Below are 22,194 nucleotides of genomic sequence, written 5' to 3'. Positions count from 1 at the left end.
GTATATATATATATATATATATATATATATATATATAAAATAACGTATAAATAAATTATATACTTAGTTTAGCAAAGTTGGATTTGCTTCATATAAAATCGAGTGGTACCATTTACCAGAAAAACTTGCACTCGATCTCACGTTAATAATCAGCATATCACAGCATCCGATAAAAATTACTGCAGGAAAACTAATGAATCTTTCGTTCTCAAGTTTTGGTTCTGTAAGTACAATTTGTCATCTCGAAGGTGAAAAGGCACAATAATAAAAATTTTTTAAGCACATACTTCATACATTAACAGGTACTGAAAACTTCGATTGCATATCTAAACATGCTCCGAACTTTAGTTTGATCCATGTGAGAGAATTTTTTAATCCTGCTTCATATCAATAAATAAAATAATATTCAATAATTCTTTTACTGAAAAAATATATAATTACGTTGAATGAATATATTTCAACATAATAATGTATATGTGTTTGATAAATCCATTTAAATGCACATATCAATACATTAAATAAACTTATAACAACTAACAAACTTAGTCCGAATCAAAATTTTATAAAAATGTTTTACGTATCATTTAGGGAAGCCGCATCAATTACAATTCATTAAAAATGCGATCGAAATATTTGCAATTTTTGATGAACTATGATGATGTTTGCAAATATAATCTTCATTTATACATCGTATATATTTTTCTAAACGCATTTCAATTTAAAACAAAATAGAAAAAAAATTAATTTTTCAGTGATGACATCTACATACCTGTTTTTCCAATGTACTTTTTATTTCATATTAACAAGGAATTTTTACGTATCTCATGTTTCACTTAAATATATTTGTAATATTTGGAGAAATGAAGGAACGACAGAAAATTTATCCTGAAATCGCATTTCTGCAAGGAGAAATCGATGTGAATCAGCATTTAACTTATATAAAAATGTAAAATGACTAATATAGTACATTTTTATCTGTTTCAACTGTTATTTCGTCGAACTTCAAATCTGGTAAGGAAATACTAGGGAATTAAAAAATGGTCTCCCACGACCATAATATTGTATTTTTAAATTTCATTTATGCAAGAAAATCGTTTGTATCTCTGTCGATTTTATTACCTCTTTCATTACACTGAAAGAAGATATGCAGATACAGCGTTTTTCAATTTCAGTGTAATCCTTTCATGTTCGCCTTTTCACCTCAATATTTCATCAGTTGCCATATTCAACATGACTACGTCGGCACGCTGCTTAGCGATCATGCTCATCGCTGATGCGGGTGGTCAGATCAGCATTGTGGTAGCACGCGTGTGTGTAGAAAATTTTTTGAAGAACGAATGTAATCATACAAAGTTCGAGAAATGCATGGCGATTATCGTGCATCACGTGCGAACATTAAGTAAGTATCTTATCTTGCTATTTGCATTTTAGTAAACTGTAAAACTACACGTTTCAATAATATCTGTACGAGAAAATCTATGAATCCCTTTTTCAAAAGTTTATTAAATATAAAAAATTAACATTATTCGAAATATTATCATCTGTTAAAAGAATTATGTTTTCTTCTAATTCGTTAAAAATATTTGATCAATGTCATTTCATACCTGATAAATTTTCAGTTAGCATCGATATACTTTGCGCTATTATATAATTACGTCTATTCAAGATAATGGGAACAAAGTTCGTAATATGCTTGGTAGAAATTTCTTGCTAACAGTAATTATATATTTCTTTTTAATACTGTTTCCCAAATAATAAAATACTCAACTAATAAAATAAAATTTATTAACCTGTTCATTAAAAAGATTTATACATTACGCTAAATAAATATATTCTAATCTAAGAACAATATACATGTTGTTATCTTGCGTACATCATAAGAAAATAACATGTATAAATTATATCATATTATTTTAATGTGTAATTTAAAAAATTAATTACACATACAACAAAAACTACACGGAAATAGTTACAATTTTAAATGCTGCAGAAAATCCATCCGTTCAAGTAATAATATAACTATGATGAACAATGTTCCCCTCGACAAAATTGATTGTTCGAACGCACGCAAGCTTCTTTCCCCCTTTCTTATCCTTACAATATTGAAAACACCTGCAACTGTCATGCGCAATTTTTTACCATCATGCTACCGATGAAGCACACCAGTCGCCTTCGCGCCATCGTGACGACAATATGGCTAAGCTTAACATCCCCTGGTCGAATGTGAATAGTGAGAGGGATATAATCAACGCATTAGTATGGAACCGATGGATACTACGAATTCTCGGAATCTGGCCGTTAGTTTATTCAAATACTACAACGATCGAGAAGATAATAGCGACGATATCATTCGCGTTATGTTGGTCTGCACTTAGTTTTCTTTTAATTCCCATGGCCATTTTTACATTGTCAGAACAAACGACTATAAACGACAAAATCAAAATGCTAGGTCCGCTAAGTTACGTGTTAATCTCGACGCTAAAATATTTTTTCCTGGTGATTCATTGTAAAAGCATACGGCAATGCATTCACGTACTAAGTACCGATTGGCGTGCAATCCAGCAACAGAATTATCGAAAAATTATGATTAAAAATGTAGCAAAAAGCCATATGTTATCCAAGATTTGTATAATGTTCATGTATTGCGGAGGCGTGTGCTTTCAGTCCGTAATGCCGCTTCTGACGCACACTACAATCGATAAACAGAATATCACTATTAAACCAATACCTTGCCCTGGATTCGATATTATTTTCGATTTACATTTTACTCCGATCTATGTATTTGTGTTTTGTGCACAATGGTTTTCCGGTATCGTACTGTTCAATGTCACCACGGCAGTGTGTTGCTTGGCAGCTATGTTTGTAGCTCACGCTTGCGGCCAAATCGAGATCGTGATGGCTCGAGTAGAAAATTTTGTGAAAAATGCACAAAGCAGTCGCATGAAGCAACGTATGGCAATTATCGTGAAACACCATATACAGTCATTGAGGTAAGTGCTTGATGCACACGTTGCGGAAAAAATTGTTTGTGTCAATTATATCCGATTATTTAAATTGAAAATTATATGAATTGCTTGATAAAGAATATTTACGATAAAAGAAAGGCAACAAAATTGTTAACTTTTGTAAATATGAAAATATTTTATTATTAAATAGTAATTTAATTTAATTAATAATTAAACTTAAATTTTATTAACTGTATTCAACAGTTAATAACCGCAGAAAGAAAAAACAGAAATTAATTTATTAAATGAAATATATAAAATGTACTATAAAAGATTTTGCAGATTTTCAGTCAATATCGATAATATTTTACGCGAAATATGTCTGGTTGAAATAGTGGGAACAACGTTAACTATATGCCTATTGGAATATTACTGCATCATGGTAATGTGTAAAAAATTTCAATAATAATTGCGATGTGAAAGTTGAAATAAATGATTCAACTCACTTTCATATTTTTCATTAAATATGTATGGATATTTGACATATTTTATGTACGCATTATTTCCTATTCTTTAAAGAAATAAAATTTCGAAGTGTAAACACAAATATTTTTAATTTAATAAAAAAATGTAATTATTAATATTATGTAATTATTAATATTATAGTAATGATTTAATATTACCTCAATCTCACAGGAATGGAATAATAATAATGGTATAGCAATTATAACATATTTTTTTCTATTAATATCGTTCGTTTTCAACGTTTTTACGCTTTGCTACATTGGCGAACAATTAACAAATCAGGTGTTTATACTGAAATTTTTAATATTTAATAACGAATTAAATTATATTAAATCTTAAAACATTTGAATATTGCTATATACATCACAAAAATGTATAATATATATCTCTAACAGTAATAAAAATTGCGTGATACACACACATAACATATATGTAAATTAACATATATATAAATTAAATACTTAGTGCAGCAAAGTTGGATTTGCTTCATATAAAATCGAGTGGTACCATTTACCAGGAAAAATTGCACTCGATCTTATTTTAATGATCAGCATATCACATCATCCGATAAAAATTACTGCAGGGAAAATAATTAATCTTTCGTTCTCAAGTTTTGGCTCTGTAAGTACTATTTGTCATTTCGAAGGTGAAAAAATGCAATAATAAAAAAATTTTTTAGCACATATTTCATACATTAACAGGTATTGAAAACTTCGATTGCATATCTAAACTTGCTCCGAACATTCGTTTGATCCATGCAAGAGGATTTTTTAATCTTGCTTCATATCAATGAATAAAACAATATTCAGTAATTCCTTTGAAAAAAAGTTTATAATTACATTAAATATATTTCAAGATAATGTATATGTGTTTGATACAATCAATTTAATACACATAATCAATACATTAAATAAATAACATAGTCCTAATCAAAATTTTATAAAAATATTTTACGCTTATAATTTAACAAAGTCGCATCGGTTGCAATATATCATTAAAAATACGATCGAAATATTTACGATTTTATCATTTATGATGGTAAAGTTTATAATCTTCATTTATGTATCATATATGGAATAAATCTGAATCTTAAAAGTTCGCCACATTTTTTTCGAAAATGGTTAGGAATAGAAGACATCTATTATTAAAATTGTCAGATAAGTAGAGGAACATACTTTGATGACTTCGAGTAATCTTAAATGTCCTTTTCATACCACTAATAAAAAAATTTTTTTCAAAAGGAATGAGTATTTTTTACTCGTTCTATCAATAATGCTCAATGAGCTGAATAACTTTGCATTTAGTATCTTTTCGAAAATTCAACTATTACTGGGATATAAGTCAAAATAAGTCAGACTGCCATGATAGAAATATTAGCCAATCATTCAAAATTCAGTATTATGCATACTCAGAAAAAACAACAACATTCTATCCATATCGTATATACTCAAAGAACTCTCGCTCAGAATGATTTTAACATAAGGATCTAGTTCTGTAAATAAGCTCAAAATAAATTACAAAAAATTTTAACTTTTTTCGATTTTGTTATGATCAGATGAAGAAACATTTAAGGAATCATTAACAGGCACAATTTGCATTGTTGAAGCAAAATCAATCCATTGGATGAGAACTGTGGATCAACACTAATGAAATATTAACATTTAGGCAAAAATGATTGATGTTCGATTAATTAGACCATTCTTTTTTGAGGAATTTCTAACAATCGAGAAATTTATTCATTTTCTTAGAAATAATTTTCCAAATTTAGGAAGATATTCCGATGAGGGATAAGGATCGGCTTCAGTTAGATGATGCACAATCCTCTTTCGGTATAAATACAAAGCGAGAGCTCAAGAGAATGTTCCCAAACAAATGGATTGATAAAGGTGATCCTACGTTATTCTCTGCGAAATCATTCGATATAACATGTCTGAATTATCTTTGGCAAAGAGTGAACTATCTTATTTTCAACGCCCACTTCGGAAAATATGAAAGAATAAAAAATATTTTTCGCGAAATAATGATCCAAGAATTAGAGGAAGTTCAAGCAAACTTTCTACGAAGACTACAGGCATCTAGATTAAAATGGCGAACATTTATTGTAATAATAAAAAATTTGTTTCAAACTTTTAGTCCGACTTATTTTGGTTTATATCTCGACAATAGTTGAATTTTCGAAAAGATAATCTAATTGTTCAGTTCATTGAACATAAAAAATTGTTCAGTTCATTGAATATCGATAAAATAAGTAAAAAATATCCCTTTCCATTAAAAAAATTGTTTTCTTAGTAGTATGAAAACAAAGCACATTTAAGATTTACTCGTGGTCATCAAAGTACCCCCTATTTATCCTACAATAATGCTGTTTTCCACCTATCTTTAAGCGTTTTCGAAAAAAACGTAGTAAATTTTTTATCAGACTCACCCTGTATATTTCTTAATGCAAATCAATTTGAAATAACATTAAAAACAAAATTGAATTTTTTAGTAATGCCATCTACACATCTGTTTTTCCAAACTTTTTATTTCATATTAACAATGAATCTTTACGTTTCTCATATTTCACTTAAATATATTTTCAAAGAAATGAAAATACGACAAAAAATTATCTTAAAATCGCATGTCTGCAAGAAGTAACCGATGTGAATCGGCGTTCAACTTAAAAAAAAATCAAAATAGTTAATACAATGCATTTTTACGCGTTTGTACTTTTTTATTTTGTTTATACAAACGGTAAGAAAATACCGTTTGAGATATAAACGAGAGAGTTAAATACGATCACATAATATTATATTTTCAAATTCCGTTTGAACACAAGAAAATCATTTGTAGCTCTGTCGATTTCATTATAACTCAAAGAAAATGTAGAGATATAGCGTTTTTCAATTTTAATCTTTTCGCCTTTTTTTCTCAATTTCTCATCAGTATTGTCATATTTAACATCATTACGTCGGCACGCTGCTTAGCGGATGATTCATCGCTCATATGTATGGACATAAACATTGTGATAACACGCGTAGAAAATTTTTTTAAGAAAAAATGCAATACAAAATTTGAGAAATGCATGGCGATTATCGTGTATCATGTGCGAACATTAAGGTAATTTTGTCTTACTATCTACATTTTAGTATTTGTAAAACTACTTGCACGTTTCAATAATGTCTGCATGAGAAAGCCTGCGAATCTCTTTACTAAAAGATAATTAAATATAAAAAATTGACATTATTCGAAGTATTATCATCTGTTAAAAGAATTACGTTTTCATCTATTTCGTTAAAAGTATTTGACAAATGTCAGTTCATACCTGGTAGATCTTCTAGTTAGCATCGATATACTTTTCGATATTATATAGTTATGTCTATTCAAGATATGGAAACGACGTTCGTAATATGCCTGGTTGAAATTTCTTGATAACGGTAATTAAATATTTCTTTTCAATACTGTTTTCCGTATCAACCAACAAAATAAGATTTATTAATCTCTATATTGAAAAGATTTATGCTTTATGCTAAATAAATATATTCTAAAACAATAATATACATGTTATTATCTTGTGTAATATCATGTAAGACAATAACGTATATCCAACTTAAATCACATTTATTTTACAAAAATTACAAAAATTACAAAAATTAATCAATCACACATAGTTGAAAATTACATGGAAATAGTACAAGCAATTTTACATGCTATAGAAATCCCTCTGTTCAAGTAACAATTTAACGAAGCAATATTCCCCTCGACAAAATTGATTGTTCAAGCGCACGCAAGCTACTTTTCCCCTTTCCTGTCCTGACAATGTTGAAAGCATCTGCGATTGTCATGCGCAATTTTTTATTATCATGCTATCGACGAAGCACATGCACCAGTCGCCTTCGCGCCATCGTGACGATAGTATGGCTAAGCTTAACATCCCCTGGTCGAATGTGAACAGTGAGAGGGATATAATCAAAGCGCTAATGTGGAATCGATGGATACTACGAATTCTCGGAATCTGGCCATTGGTTTATTCGAATACTACAAAGATCGAGAAAATATTAGCGACAATATCATTCGCATTATGTTGGTCCGCGCTCAGTTTTCTTTTGATTTCCATGATCATTGTTACGCTATCAAAACACAGTGCCACAAGCGATAAAATTAAAGTGTTAGGTCCGTTATGTTATGTGTTTGTCGTGACGTTGAAATATTTCTTCCTGATTCTTCATCATAAGAGCATCCAGCAATGTATTCGCATACTGAGTAGTGATTGGCGTACAATCCAACAAGAGAATCATCGAAAAATCATGATTAAAAACGCAGCGAAAAGTCATGTGTTATCCAAGTTTAGTATAATATTCATGTATTGCGGAGGCTTGTGGTTTCATGTCATGATGCCGTTTCTATCACATACTATCAACAAGCAGAATGTCACTATTAAACCAATGCCTTTTGCCGGCTTTAATAACATTTTCAACTTCCATTTAATGCCAGTTTATGTGTTTGTTCTTTGCGCGCAATGGTTTTCCAGCATCATATTATTCAACGTCACCACGGCAGTATGCTGCTTAGCAGCCATGTTCGTATCTCATGCTTGCGGCCAAATCGAGATCGTAATGGATCGCGTAGAAAGCTTTAGAAAAGATACACAAAGCAATCACATGAAGCAATGTATGGCAATTATTGTAAAACATCACGTGCAATCATTGAGGTGAGTCTTGCATATTATTACGGAAATAATTATCTGTATCATCTGTATGTACCCCCCCCCATGTATATTATTTAAATTAAAAATTTATATAAACATAGCATATGAAACATAGCATAAAAAATATTTACAAAAGTAAAAATGTAAATCTTTTAATTTAAATTTTTATACAGATATATAGAAATATTTATAAATGAAAATTAATGTAAATTTAGCTCCTATTAACTATTCTCAATAACTACGTTTAGCAGAAAAAACTAATTACGCTTAGTGATTCTTTAATATGATTAGTTCTTGCCTTTAATTCTTTGTTGGATCTAAATTTTGAAATCAACCTTACGGGAAGTAAAAGAAATAAATATAATTTATATCAAATAAGATATATATGTATATATATATATATATATATATATATATATATATGTGTGTGTATATATAGAATATGTATATAAGAATGTATATATAGAATCTATATTAAAGTAGTTTTGTAGATTTTCAGTCGACATCGATAAGATTTTACGCGAAATAGGTTTGGTTGAAATAGTAGGAGCAACGTTCATTATATGTTCGCTGGAATATTACTGCATTACGGTAATACATAAACAATTTTTAACTTAAAAAAAATGATGAAAGTTTAAATATATTATATGTTATGTTATTTTATATTCATGTATATATATTGTATGTTCAACTTGCATTCTCGTATATTCAGTTCTATAATTATATAGATATTTAACATTTGTTTATCAATATTAAAAATATTTTAACAAATCTCATTTCTTAAAGAAATTAAATTTTATAGTGTAAACATATGTTTTTAATTCAATAAAAATTACGAGTAAAATAAATGCTGGAATCTTATTCTCGCAGGAGTGGAATAACAACGATAGCATAGCTATTTTAACATATTTCTTTCTATTAATATCGTTTGTCTTCAACGTTTTCACGCTTTGCTACATTGGTGAACAGTTAACAAGTCAGGTGTTTATACTTCGATTTTTAATAATAAAATAAATTATATTAAATTCAAAACTTAAAATTTTAATTTGAATATTGTTATTTATAAAAATTTAACATATACATAAATAATGTACATATATAAATTAAAAATACATATGTACATATATAGGATCACTCGCAAATGCTTTTGGCCAAGTGGTTTTGTATAAATAGAACGGATTATATTGAGTCGAAAAGTCCTGTACCATTTTACAATTTTCGCAATAATTAACAAGATATTAATTATTAAAAATAATTTGAATATTGGTTTCAAATAATTTTTTACTCAAATACTATCAATTTTACACAAAAACAGCAAGAGACAAAAAATGCTTATTTTCTTCTCATAGAGTTCTGAATAAAGAATTTTTTTCAGAATTTTTTAGTACCGCATTTCCTCATGTTGATAAAAATAAGAAAATGTAGTACTAAAATGTTGATAAAAGATTCTGAAAAAATTCTTAGAGCTCTATAAAAAGAAAATAAACAATTTTTGTCTCTTGCTGTTTTTTTGTAAAATTGATAGTATTGGGTTGTCCGGAAAGTTCGTGCTGCAAAAGATTTAAATTTAATAAATGTATACTAAAATTTAAATCTTTTGCGTATCAATTTTCCTTCAAAATCGGCACGAACTTTCCGGACAACCCAATATTTGAGTAAAAAATTATTGAAGACCTATATTCGGCAATTTTTAGTAATTACTGTCATTAATCATTGTGAAAATTGCAAAATGATACAGGACTTTTCAACTCAGTTTAGTCCACTTTATCTATACAAAAGCGCTAGACCAACAATGCGGGATACCCTGTGTAATATGTGTATAATAATATACATATATAAATTAAAAAATAATTTAGTGCAGTAAAATTGGATATACTTCATACGAAATCGAGTGGTACCATTTACCAGGAAAAATTGCACTCGATCTTACGTTAATAATCAGCATATCACATCATCCTGTAAAAATTAGTGCAGGAAAAATAGTTAGTCTTTCGTTCTCGAGTTTCGGTTCCGTAAGTACAATTCATTATCACTTAGAAAACAAAAAGGTATTTAATAATAAAAAATTTTTTTAAATTACATATTTATTACATTAACAGGTTTTGAAAACTTCAATTGCGTATTTAAACTTGCTTCGAAAATTCATTTGATATATACGAGATAATCTTTATAATGTTATCTCTGCCAGAAATAATTAGTCGAATTAATATTGATGGCATTAAGCTATCGACATCGATCAATTATTTTTTGCTGAGATTTTGATCAACAAAATAATATTCAGTAAAGTCTTTTTATTGAGAAAAAGATTTATAAATAATTGTGAATTATGAATACTGAATGACTATATTCCAACATAATACTGTACACATGTTTGATAAAATCCATTAAATGCACGTATCAAAATATTCAATAATAAATTTATCCCGATTCAAAATTTTAGATTTTAGAAATAGAAATATTTTACATTTATCATTTAGCTAAATTGCATCAATTGTAATATATTATTCAAAATACAATTCATATTTACCATGATTTTTCCTTAATAATATTTTTCCATCAATTATAAGAATTTCTTATGTAAATACGACCTTTATTTATATTATAAATAAAGGTTTCTAAATGTATTTAAAAAAAAGGACAACATTTTTTAATTAATAATTAACTTCTACATACCTATTTTTCCAATGCACTTTTTTATTTTATATTAATTGATCTTTTTCGCATTTCACTTCAATCTTGCATTTTCGATATCCAAAAAAATGAAGTACGAAAAATGAAGTCGAGAGAAACTTATCTTAAAATCGCTTTACCGCAAGAAGTAATAATGTGTTTTTATGGCGATGTTTTCTGAACAAAAACGTTTCACACATTGCTAAAATCGCGCACAGACTATACGTAGTAGTCTATACGCAGAGAAAAGGATGTCTGCAATTCGAGCGCAAGCGCATGTCCAACGACCTTGCAATCAATGCCGCGCGCTGTCCATCTCGTGCAGTCTTTAACAGCCACTGTGACCGCAAACATGTCAAGTATGCGCAATGAGAAAGATCCCAACTATCAACAAGACATTCAATATATCTTCAAACTAAACAATTGGATTCTGGGCTCGATTGGCTTATGGCCAGTCTCGTTTCAAGGCATCGGACGACACGCGCCTAGGATCGCGATCGCGCTCGGTAATTTCGCGTTAAGTTTCGCCATGGTACCCTGTGCCTTGCACATCGTATACGACGAGAAAGACATCATCATGAGATTGAAACTATGCGGCCTTCTAGCATTCTGCCTCACCGCGATGACAAAATATTGCATCCTCGTGATACGTCGCCCTAAAATACTTCGCTGCATCGAATATGTAAAGCATGATTGGTGGCAGGTCGGTATTATTAGTACTTAACAGATGTGCTAATCATCTCGAAGTATCGAGAATGATTTAAATAAAAAAAATGCATGAGTTAGTGTTATCTCAGTTCTAAAAATTGCTTTTTTAATACAATTTTTATTTCTGTCTACATTGTAGCGATAACTTTGCTTTAAACACAAAAAAGTAGACAATATAATAGCTAGATAATTAAATTGGTAAATAGTGGGTCGGTTTTATCAACGCCAATTACTTAATAAGCGTTTAACAGAATCAATTGCATTTTCTGTTTAATAGAATTGACTCGATTAATTAGTTAAACGCCCATTAAGTAATTGGCGTTGGTGAAACCGACCGAATGATCTCTTATTTATCTAGATAAATAAAAAGTGATAATACTGTGACAGGTAACATTCAGATCTGATCGGGAACTGATGCTGAAGTACGCGACTATCGGTCGCAATTTAACGATAATCGGCGCATCTTTCATGTATACTGCCGGTATTATTTATTACGGGATTCTGATCCCATTTTTTTCCGAGACCAAAATCAACAATCAAACCATCAGACCACTTGTTTATCCAACTTACAATGAATTTTACCAATTCCAAATTAGTCCTATATATGAAATTGTATATGTGGCTCATTGTATGTGCGGATATACTATATATTCGATAACAGCTGGTGCGTGCGGATTGGCTGCTTTATTTGTCACTCATGCGTGTGGTCAAATCCAAGTGATCATGTCGCGATTGAAAATTCTCTTAAACGACGAAAACTCAAACATTCATCAACGGATTGCTATCATCGTGAAGGATCATGTCCGTATAGTAAGGTAATCTCAGAATATCTATTTCTCACTGAAAGAAAAGTGCTTGTTACTCTTGTAACTATAACATATTACATATAATTATTATTGTTATAACATTAGTAATAGTAACCATAGTTCTAATAAATATATATGTTGGCAAATGTATATGTTGGCACTTTAAAACAAGTATAATTATAGTTATTATAATCATTAGTGTATTATAACATAAAAATATATAGTTATTATATCATAAAAAGAATTAAAATTACCATAAAATTACCATAAAAATGATTCGAATTACTATAACCTTATTGCCACATTGTTTGAAACATATTCCAAAAAATGACTATAAGCTTATGTTAATTTGAATCATTTTGGACAATAATTTCAATCATTTTTATGGTTAGAATTATACTCATTTCAGGTTGCCAATTATATACATTTATTACTTTATACATATAGTTATTAATACTAATATTATAACAGTAACAATTATAATTATAGTAATATGTAAATATAATTACAAATACCAAATATTTTTTTCTCAGTACTTAAGAACTCAAGACAGTTCAGTAATACAAAGAAATTTAAAAAATATAGCTAAACATTTTTAATGATATGCAGTTTATATTATAACTGAAAATGTTTAATAACAATATTAATTAAAACAAGTTATTAATACTTTATTGTATAATATTAACTTAATTAGCAATTAATTTGACTCAGAAATAATATTATACATTCGTTTTATCATGCCTAATTTGATGGCTAATTTTTATATACTAATATATTCCACATCAAATCGACGGCCTTTGTCATCGATTCCGATTTTCTTACTGATTTTTATAATTATTCCTCATATTAACATATGCATTCATTAATTTTTTTAAATGTTTATCTCTATTAGTTTCCTAGATATGAATTTCTTTATATTTTCAATTTATTTGATTTCGTAAACCTTTAGTTAAAGTTAAGTTAGTTCTGTTTCAATTATTAAATAACAAAAAATAACACGTCAAATTGTTCATCTTGAAATTCTCTGTTAGAAAAAAAATATGAAAAAAACTTCAAGTTTTTGTTTCTACTCGAAAAATCTGATTGAAATAAACAAAGTCGATTTTCGTCGAAGATCGATATTTTTAATTAAAAAATTCTCTAATATTTTTAATAAAAATATAAAGAATTTAAGCCGTATTTAATTATAGTCAAAATCATCTTTTCACTTTTTTTTAATTTTTCAAAATTATTCGATAAAAAGTTTATATTAAATCTATCATTTAATGTTAGTAGATTTTTAATCTTACATAAATCATGTTATTTTATTTAAATAATATTCTTATAAATCCTTATTCCTTAAATAATTGTGAAATTACAATAGAAATATATTTTCTAATATCATTATGAAATAACATGATTTATGTAACTAATTAAAATTCTACTAACATTAAATGATAGATTTAATATATTGAAAAACTAAAAAAAAATGGAACCAAAATTTTGACTATAATCAAATACAGCTCAAATTCTATATATTTCTATTAAGAAAATATTGGAGAATTTTTAATAAAAAATTAAAAATATCAGTCTTGACGAAAATCGATTTTGTTTATTTCAATCAGATTGTTTGAGTAGAAATAAAAATTTGAAATTTTCTTCAAAGTTTTTTCTAACAGAGACTTTTCAAAACGAACAATTTGTTGTGGTTATTTTTCGCTTTTTAATAATTTAAACAGAACTTATGTTTAATTAAACGTTTACAAAATAAAATAAATTGAAAATATTAAGAAATTCATATCTAGGAAATTAATGAAGATAAAAAAAAAATTAAATACATACTTTAATATGAAGAATATATTAAAAAATCAGTAAAAAATCGACAGGAATTGATGAATTGTCGATTTGACGTGGAATATTCTATATATATAATACTAAAAAAAATATATATATATATAATATATATATATAATAATAAAAAAATATAATTGCATATTGCTGCACTTCGTTTATATGACTTGATCAACTATTTTCAATTCGTTGTATAAAGGTAATGTATAGAGAATGCAACAGGTGGTCTCAATGAACATCCAATAAGTTTCAGTAAATGGTGTTGTTACATATCAAAGATCGACTATAAGCATACATTGTATATTAGCCTACATTTATACATACTGCGTATTTAAACTGTACTGCAGTTAAGTGCACAAATATATTTGAGTAGGAATAATACATTCAAGTTTCCTCATACAAATTAAAACGAATTATTACAGATTTTCAGCTGTGGTAGAGGAAGTTTTACAAGAAGTATGTTTAGTGGAATTTACTAGTTCTGTATGTACAATATGTCTACTTGAATACTACTGTATAGTGGTGCGCTAATATGTACTGTATACTTAAAACACCGGATAAAAGATAACTAGTACCGAGAAAATTATATTTACTATTTACGATTTAATAGGACTGGAAAGACGACAATAAGCTTAGTTTAGCAACTTATTTTTTGCTCTTCATTTCGTTTTGCTTCAATATATACATATTGTGCTATATTGGCGAGCTTCTCATGGAAAAGGTACATTTTTCAGATTTTAAAGTTAATCACTGATCATAATCACATGATCGTTTGCGATGTTACAGAGCATTGAAATTGGATCAATGTGTTATATGATTAACTGGTATCAATTATCGCCAAGATCTGTCCGCAGTCTTGTACTGATAATTGCTATGTCCAGCCATCCTATAAAACTTAGTGCTGGTAGAATGGCAGATCTGTCATTAACGACTTTTGGAAATGTAAGGCATTAAATACATCAATCACTTCTAACTTGCTATGTTCTATTTCTCCTTCAGTTTTAAATCAAAAATTCGTATGCATTAAAAAAAAACATTTTTTAATAGGCAATTATATTAACAGCTATATAAGTTTTATATGTACAATTAATATACAGTTAAATATGACAAATCATGTACATTAATAAATTAATTATTTTACAGTAGTATTAATTATTTTGCAGCTAAAGCTAAATGGTTATTAGAATTTATCAGTTATCACCTTTAACTTTTATTGCAATAAGTATAAAATAGTTTATTCAACGATATATACAATATATATTTATTAATTCTACATATAAAACTTTTATATTTATCACTTATATAGTTGTCATCATTATGTTTTTTCTAAGTGCAACAATTCTACTGAAAAAAAATCAATGAAGAATTATTTAATGATATCTTAGATATCAGAATCTAACAATAATTTAATTCTTCGAAATTATATATAGCTAAATTAAAAAATAATCATTTTAATATAATTTTTTAGGTATTGAAAACAAGCGTAGCGTATCTGAGCTTCCTACGGACATTAGTCATGTAAATATAATGCAATTATATAAAATATAGATATTAAGAAACGTATTTAATTTCATCTAATTAATCTGTAGAACGTAGAGAATCTTAATATATATATATATATATATATATATATATATATATAAATATATAAAAATATATATATATATATATAAATATATAAAACAATATTATTTAGAATAATATTATATCAATATCAGATATCTACGTAAGTCACATTCTTCCCATGTTACCTATATTGTTGAGTCATTCACGCACAATTTAGAATTTCATCTTTTATTTTTTCAATCCATGCTAATAATTTAAATTTAACAATTGAATAAAGCAGAAAATGTTAAATTATGAACAGATATCAAATTTTATCAAACCTGATTTCTCAAATAAAGAATTAAAGAAATAAAAATTTAAATAGAAAAATTCAAATAGAACAGAAAACTGCAGCTTCCTTGATTTGGAATACATCATTTTGGATATAAAATATGCTTTTTACGATCACGATTAATAGTGTACACACGAACTGTCAGATTTATTGACTCATCAGCTAGCATTGCAAAAGTCTGCAATGTCAGCGCAAGCGCATATCTCGCAACCTTGCAATCAATGCCGAGCGTCTGAGTAGTCTACTCTTCTTGCAGTCTTTGGCAGAATCTGTCACCGCAAACATGTCCAGTATACGCGATAAGTCCAGCTCACATAACTCCAATTATCAGCAAGACATTCGATATGTTTTCAAATTGAACCACTGGATTATGGGGTCACTCGGTATTTGGCCAATCCCGATACGAGGCATTGGGAGACACATGTCCAAGATTGCAATCGCAATTTTTAATTTCGCGTTGAGTTTCGCAATAGTGCCTTGCACTCTGCATATCATTTATGATCAAAAAGATCTCGACGTAAGGTTGCGCCTAAGCGGTCTTCTAGCCTTCTGTGTCACCGTAATGACAAAATACTGCATCTTCGTGATACACCGTCCTAAGATATATCGTTGCATCGAATACGTGAAGAACGATTGGTGGCAGGTCGGTGTTGCTAATAACATATCGTATTAATGTGGAGTTCGTTATAAGCTGATATTAAAAAAATTATTTAAATAAAAAAAAGAATAAGAATGATTAAAGTGATCTTGATTTTTAATTAATTCGATCTTATGATAATTTACCGTTGTTTGAAAAGTATATATATTTTGTGTATTAAAACATAATAATACATTTATAAATATATTTAATAATATTGTATAAATCAACATATACGAATAATTAATCTTTTCTCCACGTTGCACAGTTAAAACTTTAACTTAAAAAAAAATTAGATTGTAAAATTAGTAAATGCTGATCTTTCATCTATCTCGATAAATAACAGTTACTAGCAACACTGTGACAGGTGACATTCAAGTCCGATCGCGAACTGATGCTGAAGTACGCTACCACCGGTCGCAATCTGACGATAATCGGCGTGTGTTTCATGTACACTGCTGGCATCATTTATCACTTGATTCTACCGTTTTGCGTTGAGCACAAAATCGACAATCAAACCATCAGGCCGCTCGTGTATCCGATCTACAGTAAATTTACTCAATCACAAATTAGTCCTATATACGAAATTGTATATGTTGCTCATTGTATGTGCGGATATACAATATATTCGTTAACAGCTGGTGCGTGCGGATTGGCTGCTTTGTTTGTTACTCATGCGTGTGGCCAAATCCAAGTGATTATGTCGCGATTGGAAAATCTCTTAAATGACGAAAACTCGAACATTCATCAACAAATCGCTATCATCGTGAAGGATCACGTCCGTATAGTAAGGTAATACCTTAGAATATCAACTTCTTACTAAGAGAAAAATGCTTGATATTTGTAACTAATTAACTGTAATTATGATTATTATTGTTATAATATTAGTAATAATAACCATATGAATGGTTCTAGCAACAAATGTATATAAGATAAACGTCCCAATGGTGAACATATCTTAGTTTAGGAACGATGCAATAAATATTTATAATTATTAAATTCTCTATATATAAGTAGTTACAAAATATATTAATTTTGTCTTGTGTCCTCGTTATCACTAAAAAAATTTCATAGAGCTATTCATATTTTGTTAGACAATTGTTATCCGTTTATTTTTTCGGCCAAGGAGATTAAAATTCCATTTAATGCTGACAATTCTATCACTAACAAACAGAAGATAAAAAACAAAAATTTCACCGTATGTAAAATCTATTTCTGAAAGTTTTCTATTGATGGCATCAACGATTAATTTGAAAACAGCCTTATCTAATCCTAACTCCTTAAATAAACTTATAAAAAGTAGATAAAGATTCCCTAGATTCTTTATCAAATCAAGATGTGATATACAAATTTCCTGTCTGGATGCAAATTACGTCGGTCAACAAAAAGAAGCTTACATAGGAGAATTCATGAGCACTCTTCTGAAATTAACAAAAAATGGGATCTGGATTCTCCTTCTGTTATTTCATCATCCTCATAGACTATCTTATTAAATTTAATCATAATTTTGATTAGAAGGAAGTTAAAATTTTGGATACAGAACTTTTTATAATAGAAGGTCAATATATAAAGGTCATATCAGAAATAGTTTATATAAAAAAACAATCTCAAAATTTAAATAAACAAACTGATACAAAATTTTTATTCCACATATATCTTTCTATACTCTAGTCTTTATCCCCTTCCTAATGCCATTTTATATACCTCCTCCTTGCACACATTTCATACCTAGCATCTTGTTCTCTTTTGCTTGAAACAGTCATATTAGATCAGTCATATGATAATAAATTTCTTTTTCCTAAAGAACTGAGTTTTTTTAGTCGAGATAACTCAATACGTCATTTTATTTTTTAAATATAAATTTGCGATGGATTACTACCAATTTTTCAGATACCATTTATTTTTCTATTACTTATTTTTTAATTATTATTTTTACAACCGTTTCTATAAAATTTAAAACTTTAATTTTTAATACAACCTTTTATCTCACAATATATATTAATATTAATACATTATTTTAAATTAATCTCTATTAATTCTCATTAATCTTTATTATTATGTTTTTTAATCAATGAAAGTCGTTTCATATAAGAAGTCGTCGCGCGCTGCGTTACTATATCATATAAAAACAAAAATTATATAAGAAAATAACGTTTTTAAATAAAATTTTTGTTTTTAAAGCAAGAAATCTATTTTAAAGCAGTAAAATGTTTGTTCTATATAAAAATATTTTTTTAATCATTTTAAACATTTTAAACTTTTCTTAATAATTTTTTTAACGAATAACGAGAGACTGCTAAAATGTTAAAGATTAGGATCATGATTTTAACATATCAAGGTTTCCCCTAAAGTGAATATATCAATGTAATCTAGGTTATTCTCTACTAATATGGCACTATTAACAATACCACAATGCTAATTTTAATAACCATGATACCACTATTAATACTATTCCAGATAAATTAACAGATAAAATAACAGAAATAGAAAATAAATGTTATTCCAGAAGTTCTACCTCTATTAAAAAAAACTTTATTTTGACCAAAATTGATCGAAAAAGAGAAAAAAATAAAGGAAAAAATTCTAACAGTTGCCATATCTGAGGTTATAATATCATTTAAATAAAAAAAATTAAAAATTAAAAAGCAATAAGGCATAGAAGAAAAACAAGGGAAAAAATTAAAGAGAGAAAAAACAGGAAAATTAACTAAAAAATTATTAAAAAAGAACTAATAAAAAAGCGGAAAAAATTGAACGTGGGGAATGAGAAATATTACATTAAAAGCTAAAAATAAACATTTTAAAAATATATTGCTTATAAAAAATTATTTTTATAGTTATAACCTTGAACTTTAAAGTCATTTGAAGTCATTTTGTAATTATACCCATGATGTAAGTAATCTACTTGTATCATAGTTATAATCTTATGTCCGGACATCGGGATAGCTTCGTTCAACCAAGTAAGTTTTGATTGTTCAAATACTAACAATAAAACTTTTACATAACTCAACATTTTATTACTTTTCTAAACGATAAAATTAATAAAAACAATTGTATAAATGCTTTTAAATAAAAAAGATATCAATTTAGATAAATAGAAATACTTAAGAATCCTAAAGTCTATATTATCAATTAAATTATATAATTTTTATAACAAATATCTATTTTTCTTCTCTTTCAGATTCGAAAATCCTTTTTCAGGATTAAAGTATACGCATTATTACGTCTGTGAGGTGGAGTTTTTGCCGAGAGCGATCAAAAATTTCGAAATTTATATATTTTTTACCCTTTCTTAGTGTAACATGGCGTCTCAAGCTAACAAGTCGCGACAACATTTGCTTGATACGAAAGTTTTTCAACTACAAAGTAGTAATACACAAGTAGTTTGTTCGAACAAATAACATCAAGTTCTTGAAATTAGACTTAGACGGTTTATCGCGACGAATTTGTTATACGAAAATTGATACGAATGCGCGACTGCGCATCAGTATCATAGGTTGCATAAGATATTGGTGTGGTAACATATAAAGATATATCGATGCGCTGGAAAAACAGCGACTTCTGATATATTTGTTAGTCGGAGTTCGGGCTTTACTATAGGATTGATATTGTTCTATATAATGAAAATATTTATAAGTGAATGTATATATTATGTATTCTTAAAATATATATATATATATATATATTGTTCAACCACTGGAGTTTTAGTTAACAACCTAAAATGAATATAATTATAGTTATTATAACCATAAAAAAGATTGAAATTGTCACAAAAATAATTCAATATAATCTTATATCATACATTTTTTAAACATATTCCATAAAACAACTAAGATTATAATAATTTGAATCATTTTTATGATTATATAATAACTATATAATTCTAGTTCCAGCAAATATATATATAAGCTTAGAATAATTATAATTATTTTATTATAATTATAGTTATTTTAGGCTGTCAACTATTATATATACATTCGTTGCTATACATATGGTTATTATTAGATTATTACTAATATTATACATAATAATCTAATATTATACATAATATTATACATAATAATATACATAATAATCATAACGTGTAATTATAGTTACAAATACCAAACATTTTTCTTTCAATGCTTAAGAACTCATGACAGTTCAATAATACAAAAAAAATAAAAAATATAGCTAAAAATTAACGGTTTGCAGTTTATATTGTAACTAAAAATGTTCTAAACAAGTATTTAACAAATTAACACAAGTTATTAAGATATTCTTGTATAATATTAATTTAATTAGTACAATTAATTTGGTTCAAAAATAATGTTACATTCATTTCATCATGTCTAATTTAATTATTGATTTAAAAAAACAATATAATGCTGCACTTTGTTCGTATGATTCGTTCAACTATTTTTATTTCATTGTATAAAGGATGTAATAGAAAATGCAACAGGTGGTTGAAATGATCATCCAATATAGTAAATGGTTTCAGTAAATGGTACTGTTACATATCAAAGAATCGACTATAATCATATATTGTTATATCAGTATATACATACTGCATACTTATACTGCACTGCAGTTAAGTGTACAGTTATATTTGAATAGAAATGTTCGAAATAATACATTCAAGTTTCCTCGCAGTTAAGACGACTTATTACAGGTTTTCAGCCGTGATAGAGGAAGTTTTACAAGAAGTATGTTTAGTAGAGTTTACTAGTTCTGTATGCATAATATGTCTACTTGAATACTACTGTATAGTGGTGCGCTATAAATACTGTATATTTAAAACAATAGATAGAAGATAACTAGAAGATAAATAAATACTGTATATTTAAAACAATAGATAGAAGATAATTAGTAGCGCGAGAAAATTATATATTCACTATTTAATAGGACTGGAAACACGACAATAAAATTAGCTTAGCAACTTATTTCTTGCTCTTCATTTCATTCTGTTTTAATGTATACATATTGTGCTATATTGGCGAGCTTCTCATGGAAAAGGTACAACTATGTTTTTCAGATTTTAAAATTAATCATTGATTATAATCAAATGATCATTTGCAATCGATGTTGCAGAGTATTGAAATTGGATCAATGTGTTATATGATCAATTGGTATCAATTATCGCCAAGATCTGTTCGCAGTCTTATATTGATAATCGCTATGTCCAGTCATCCTATAAAACTTACAGCTGGTAGAATGGCAAATCTGTCATTAACGACTTTTGGAAATGTGAGGCATTACATACATTTAGTTTACTATGTTCTATTTCTCTTTCAGTTTTAAAATAAAATGCGCACTTAGAAAGAAAAAAAGCATTTTTTAATAGGCAATTAACACCTATAAAAATTTTATACGTACAATTAATGTACATAGTTAAATACGATAAATTATGTACATTAATAAATGAATTATTGCAGCTAAAGCTAAATGATGATGAGAATTTATCACTTCTCACATTTAACTTTTGTTGCAATAACTATAAAGTAGCTTAT

At 27.7% G+C, this 22,194-nt stretch overlaps 4 protein-coding genes across 4 annotated transcripts in view; all 4 read left to right on the top strand.

Annotated features, from left to right (window-relative positions):
- Nucleotides 1-2,193: 2,193 nt before the first annotated feature.
- LOC105626529 lies at nucleotides 2,194-2,994 on the top strand. The gene has a single exon (XM_012207828.1). The coding sequence runs from the start codon at nucleotides 2,194-2,196 to the stop codon at nucleotides 2,992-2,994; it is 801 nt and encodes a 266-aa protein (XP_012063218.1).
- Nucleotides 2,995-7,366: 4,372 nt separating this feature from the next.
- Nucleotides 7,367-8,164, top strand: LOC105626528. Its single transcript, XM_012207827.1, has one exon. The coding sequence runs from the start codon at nucleotides 7,367-7,369 to the stop codon at nucleotides 8,162-8,164; it is 798 nt and encodes a 265-aa protein (XP_012063217.1).
- A 3,015-nt stretch (nucleotides 8,165-11,179) lies between these two features.
- On the top strand, nucleotides 11,180-15,693 carry LOC105626527 (odorant receptor 43a-like). The gene is made up of 6 exons (XM_012207826.1): nucleotides 11,180-11,530; nucleotides 11,923-12,350; nucleotides 14,594-14,693; nucleotides 14,782-14,892; nucleotides 14,958-15,113; nucleotides 15,640-15,693. Exons 1-6 carry the CDS (start codon nucleotides 11,180-11,182, stop codon nucleotides 15,691-15,693), a joined length of 1,200 nt encoding a protein of 399 aa, XP_012063216.1.
- Nucleotides 15,694-16,351: 658 nt separating this feature from the next.
- The window catches only part of LOC105626526 (odorant receptor 13a-like), a 10,224-nt gene continuing 4,381 nt past the window's right edge, over nucleotides 16,352-22,194 (top strand). Inside the window, exons 1-5 of the mRNA XM_012207825.1 lie at nucleotides 16,352-16,711; nucleotides 17,073-17,253; nucleotides 17,344-17,492; nucleotides 21,590-21,700; nucleotides 21,776-21,931. Of these exons, the coding sequence (XP_012063215.1) occupies nucleotides 16,352-16,711; nucleotides 17,073-17,253; nucleotides 17,344-17,492; nucleotides 21,590-21,700; nucleotides 21,776-21,931 (957 nt within the window). The remainder of the gene's footprint in view (nucleotides 16,712-17,072; nucleotides 17,254-17,343; nucleotides 17,493-21,589; nucleotides 21,701-21,775; nucleotides 21,932-22,194) is intronic.

This window comes from Atta cephalotes, assembly GCF_000143395.1.
Source record: "Atta cephalotes unplaced genomic scaffold scaffold00005, whole genome shotgun sequence".
Classification (NCBI taxonomy): domain Eukaryota; kingdom Metazoa; phylum Arthropoda; class Insecta; order Hymenoptera; family Formicidae; genus Atta; species Atta cephalotes.
This window is presented reverse-complemented; position numbering and strand designations above follow the sequence as displayed.

Bases quoted from the DNA above. Each gene is read 5' to 3' on its own strand.
- LOC105626529 (XM_012207828.1), top strand. From the start codon at position 2,194: ATGGCTAAGCTTAACATCCCCTGGTCGAATGTGAATAGTGAGAGGGAT.
- LOC105626528 (XM_012207827.1), top strand. From the start codon at position 7,367: ATGGCTAAGCTTAACATCCCCTGGTCGAATGTGAACAGTGAGAGGGAT.
- LOC105626527 (XM_012207826.1), top strand. From the start codon at position 11,180: ATGTCAAGTATGCGCAATGAGAAAGATCCCAACTATCAACAAGACATT. The intron at 11,531-11,922 runs GTCGGTATTATT...ATACTGTGACAG, and splicing joins TAAAGCATGATTGGTGGCAG to GTAACATTCAGATCTGATCG. The intron at 14,694-14,781 runs GTGCGCTAATAT...ACGATTTAATAG, and splicing joins TTGAATACTACTGTATAGTG to GACTGGAAAGACGACAATAA.